This window comes from Octopus bimaculoides, chromosome 8 (genome assembly GCF_001194135.2).
Source record: "Octopus bimaculoides isolate UCB-OBI-ISO-001 chromosome 8, ASM119413v2, whole genome shotgun sequence".
Taxonomy (NCBI): Eukaryota; Metazoa; Mollusca; class Cephalopoda; order Octopoda; family Octopodidae; genus Octopus; species Octopus bimaculoides.
The window spans coordinates 42,327,978-42,333,328 of NC_068988.1; the positions used below are offsets into that span (position 1 = coordinate 42,327,978).

The 5,351-nt window shown below is 37.2% G+C and overlaps 1 protein-coding gene across 12 annotated transcripts in view; it reads left to right on the forward strand.

Moving 5' to 3' along the window:
* Nucleotides 1-3,072: 3,072 nt before the first annotated feature.
* The window catches only part of LOC106871743 (brefeldin A-inhibited guanine nucleotide-exchange protein 1), a 171,554-nt gene continuing 169,275 nt past the window's right edge, over nt 3,073-5,351 (forward strand). For 10 of the 12 annotated variants that reach the window (XM_052970065.1, XM_052970068.1, XM_052970067.1 and 7 more), the window contains exons 1-2: nt 3,073-3,737; nt 4,177-4,576. In XM_052970065.1, the coding sequence (XP_052826025.1) occupies nt 4,453-4,576 (124 nt within the window). In that variant the 5' untranslated portion in view covers nt 3,073-3,737; nt 4,177-4,452. Of the gene's footprint in view, nt 3,742-4,176; nt 4,577-5,351 lie in introns of all 12 variants that reach the window. The other 2 variants (XM_052970066.1, XM_014918367.2) reach the window with 2 other exon arrangements.

Below are 5,351 nucleotides of genomic sequence, written 5' to 3' on the forward strand. Positions count from 1 at the left end.
GTGTATGGCTTTTTCAAATAAATTACGTAGCAATCTTCTCTAACTACAGTTATCATATTCGGTTAAAATGTCTTATGGTTAAGCTGGTTCCTATGTATTTCCCTGAAGAGAAGATTACATCCTTATCAACATCACCTATTCCTATGGAAGGTATAATTTGTAATCTTCGAAACATATGTTGGAAATAAAAGAATTCATTTAACATATGCGTTTTACTCCAGTTACTAAATTTATATATTTACTCAAGTACCCAAAATAACAAGGAGTTTCTACCTCATAAACAGGAGTTACACCACAGTCATTTTGTGATCTTTGCTACCCTGGTATCTATTAACCAATTTATTTTGTCCGAGTTAATTATTAACTTAGAGAAAATAAATACATATAATAAAATATATATATATATGTGTGTGTGTGTGTGTATGTATAGCAGCATCAGCACTAAGCAGTGATGAAGAATGGACTTTAGGTTAGTTAAAATATGCTTGTGATATATTTTAGTGTCTTAAAGGCAAATTCACTGCAGTTACTGCAGTAAAAAAATTATACCATGAGAGAATTTTTGTCTCCATGTTAACTGCAGTGAATTTGCCTTTAGAAGTTAAAATATGTCACAAACATATTTTAACTAACAAAAAGTTCATGTGTGTGTGTGTGCATTGCTAGGTTTCTTTCCTTGGCATTTTGCATAGTTCAGCCTACACAAGTGAATGTGTGATAAACAAAATAGAAATTTTGAAAGAAGTCACTCTGAAATTAGTTTTTAAGCATCAAGTGGCAATGGAGGTCCACCAGAATAGAATAGTAATCAAAAGGGTCTGTAGATAAAAAATGGTTGAGAATTGCTGGTTTAGTTGATCATATTGAACATAGTTGAACATAAATTCATGTACAAACACAGCCACACGCAAAACGTGTGTATGTATGATAAGCTTCGAATCAGTTTCTGCCTAGCAAATTTTACTCATAAATCATTAGTCAGCTGTAGCTGTATAGTAGAAGACACTTGTCCAGGTATCATACAGGTACACTGAACCCAGGTAAGATGATTGAGATCTTGGACTGATGCTTTCTTCTAATTTTTAAAGGCACAGGTTGCTCTAAAAGGTTGATGGATTTGATGTAGACAAATAGAAAGACAAGATCAACATCTTTAATCAATTAGAAATCAAACTAGGTGGGGGTCTTGCGAGCATTGGATGTGGTGCTCACATGTGCACTAATGTCTCCAAACAGCTGTTGGAGATTTTATTTCCACTTCATATCAGAGCACTTACTGTGAGAAATTAAAAATTTTTTCACATACTTCCATTCATGTGACACAGCTAGATGAATCTTGCAACTTTGAGCATTATGAAATGGTAATGCTAGACTTTTGCCAATGTTACAAGCAGTTGGAAAAAAAATTATTTACATTCTTTTGGCTTGAAATCTTACATTTGTTCTCAAATTTTTTTGAAAATTGTATTCATCTGCTGGTACTATGTAAAAAGCACATTCTGTAAAGTGGTTGGTGTTAGGAAGGAAAACAGCTGTAAAAGTCATGCCAAAGCAAACAGTGGAGCTCGACAATTTTTTGTGTTTTTTTTGCTCTTCACCTCTGGGAGGCAGGAATCTGTTACAGTCATTTGATCAAAGAATCACCAAAGAATAAATACTCCAGGGTCAGAAGGACGGATTATCTCCCTTAGACCAGTTCATCTGGGCCAAATGAGGGGGGAACAGGGGATTTTCCCCTTGTGCTATTTTTAGACCATAAGGACCCTTCTGGATCTAATTGGAGGATAAGGAACCCCATGCTTGCAGCAGGTAGCGTTTGAAATGGATGCAAGAATTGTAAATTTCCTGGTGAGTATTCAGTGATAGAAGTTTTAGGAAGTTTTTGAGTATCCTTACTCGCTCAGCTATGTAAAGCTTGCAGTATTTGCTCTTGTTAATGTAGGGTCCTGGCCACATTATCCTTCACATGATATTCAATATTATACAATATCCTTCATGTGATATTGTATTGGGTCCCTTCAACACTGAGGTGCCATACATGATTGGCTAGAGATGTGACAAATAATCTTTCCAGAATTCTGAAAGTGGATCTGTGGTTGTACAGGTGCCATTTGAAGACCTAACAACTGCTACCATGGAAGATGGACATTAAATGATGAGGATGGTATATATATATAAGATATATAATATATTTCCAAGCAGTCACCCATGCATACCGGCCTCTCCTCTCCACGCTACCAGTGTTGTCCAAGGGAAAGGCAAAGGCCGATACAGCTTGGTACCAGTGACATCGCAACGCATTTCTACAGCTGAGTGAACTGGAGCAACGTGAAATAAAGTGTCTTGCTCAAGAATACAACACGCAGCCCTGTCCGGGATTCGAACTCACAACTTCACGATCGTAAGCTCGTCGCTCTAACCATTGAGCCATGCGCCTTCACACACACACACACACACACACACACACACACACACACATATATAATGCATAACACACACATATATAAATACATATTTAAATATTTATGTATATATATGTGTGTGTGTGTATTTTATTTCCTTCCCAACCACATGGTTCTGGGTTCAGACCCACTGTTTGGCACCTTGGGCAAATGTCTTCTACTACACCTTTGGGCCAACGAAGGCCCTTGTGGGGATTTGGTAGACAGAAATTGAAAGAATCCCGTTGTACACACACATACATATGTATGAATATATTTACGCATTCATGTATGTATGTGTGAGTGTGTGTATATGTCTTTGTATCTGTGTTTGTCCACCACCACTTGAAAACAGGTGTTGGCGTGTTTACGTCACTTATAATCTAGCGGTTCGGCGTAAAAGACCGATAGAACAAGTACCAGTCTTCAAAAATATTAATAAGTACTGCAGTTGATTTGTTCGACTAAAATTCATCAAGGCAGCTCCCCAGCATGGCCGCAGTCTAATGACAGAATGAAGCAAAAGATAGACGATATAAACACACTGGCCGAATCGTTGTTGTTCGGCTGAAGTTCCTAGTGCGTGTTGAACGTGAACGTCGGGGGCCGGCCGAGTCAGCTAGACGTCATATGCTATCTCAGTGATCACGTGTCAGTGTTTATGATGGCGGCGGAGGGTAGCAGCAGAAGAAGCAGCTAAGCCGGAGCTGGAGTTGGTGGGAGATATATACATACACACATAGACACAGAGGGGAAAAAAAAGCAAAAAGAAATCCCAAACAATCTGCAGACACCCAACAAACATTATATAACTACATATAATTTATCAATATTCTGCTTAGCTTATATATATATACGTATAAATATATCCACATATACTGAAATATATACACCTACCTAATCTCACTAACTCAGTTGTTACTTTACCTGACTGGATATTGTGAATTACACGAATATATATTTTTTTTCTGTTAACTTTCTACCACCTACGGAAAACACCTTAGCCAGGAAGAAGACGACTGTTATTAACTATTATTGTTATTATTATTATTATTATCTCTCCCACTTAGAAGCGGATATCACATATCTATATACATATACACATATACCTATATATATATATATTGTGTGTGTGTATGTATAACAGGGAGTGTGAAGAAGAAAACAGATAAACCGAAATTAAAAAGAAAATTCAACTGCTGCTACTACATATTAGATTAGGGAAGAGAGGGCGAAGAGAAACGGCATATAGTTATATCTATATATTTTTATAATTCTGAGTACCTACATAAACACGTACGTGAGTATATACATATGTACCGATTTCCTGTCCACACACACCCGTATATAACATCTACATGCGCATACCTGTAATTATCTTTCTGTACACACACACACACATTACATATCTATATTCTACATACCCGCATGACTATAGATACTACATTTCAACAGAAACCCTCCGTTCCTATCTATATATCTATCTATCTATATTCTACACAGGCTATACGTATACGCATTCAGTATATCAAAGCAATCATATAAACGTATGCAAATACAAGTAACACACCTGTATGTCTTCACACACACACACACATGTATATTCTGTATTATCCATTCATTCTATATATACACACCTTTTGTTCATATGTTCAACTCATTTGAACAAATTCGTATACTTAACACACCCATTCGTAGGCATATTCTATCTATCTATCTATCTATCTACATACAGGTTTGCAGTCTGCTGCATGTCGTCTACGTACGCAACAAGAACTATAGGAACAACAATACTAAATCTATCCATCCACATAGTTTCCGATCGGGATCTTCCTCTTTCGTCATCATCATCATTATTCTCTTCACCACCACCACCACCAGCAAGCCAGTTCAATGTCATAACGGCCAACACCAATGCCCAACATCTTTACACCATCAAGTACCTAGTAAGACCATTACTATTTTCATCGATGTCGTATCTTCCCAAATATCGGCCAGCTTCTTCTGAATTATGCATGATACAGAAAAAGTAAAAGCCATGTTTTTAACCCGAGCACTTGAGAAAATCTTGGCTGACAAGGAAATCAAAAAGACATATCACACCCAGTTGAAGAAGGCCTGCGAAGTAGCACTCGGTACGTATTGATTATTTGTTTTATTTGCGGTGCCCTTGTGGTAAATAAAGAAATCGCTATCATCATCATCATCATTATTATTATTACTCTTATTGTTGTTGTTTTACCTTTTTTACCTTCTGGATTCCTATTTACCGGAGTTGATTTTTGCCTTTCTTCCTTCCGGCGTCGATAACATCTGTGCGAGTCTGTGCCCCACCCCTCAAAATTTGTGGCCTTATGCCCAATTTCGAAATAATTGGTATTATTATCATCGTCCTTGTGGCAAATAAAGAAAATATAATGGTTTCCTTCAGGTATTTTTTGTTCAAATTTCATCGGACCCAACTTAGCTTTTCATTCTTCCGGTATTGGTAAAACAAGCCCCAGACAAATACTAGTTCGATTTACTCGACTATACACCCTCCCACAAAATGCTTTGTCTTGTTCCTGTTAAAAAGCAACCACCACTGCATCATTATTGCAATTATTAATCTCTACATTCTAGGTTCAAATTCTGCCAGGTTCGACTTAGCCCCCTCCACTCGTCTAATCACTGAGATAAGCCATTGAAGTGTACTGAAATCTATTCAGTCGTTTATAAACCTCCCTCTGTAAAAGTTGTCCTTGAAATCTCCGACTCTAGTCGTAAAGCACTGGACTAAATCCCTTACTACATTTCGTTCACGTCCTGACTGGTACGATTTCGTTTTACTGTTGTTTAACCCCAAGTTAGCTTTAATCGAGCAGACGTATGCTTTGAAGCATTCCATCTGATTACACCGTTATATATATA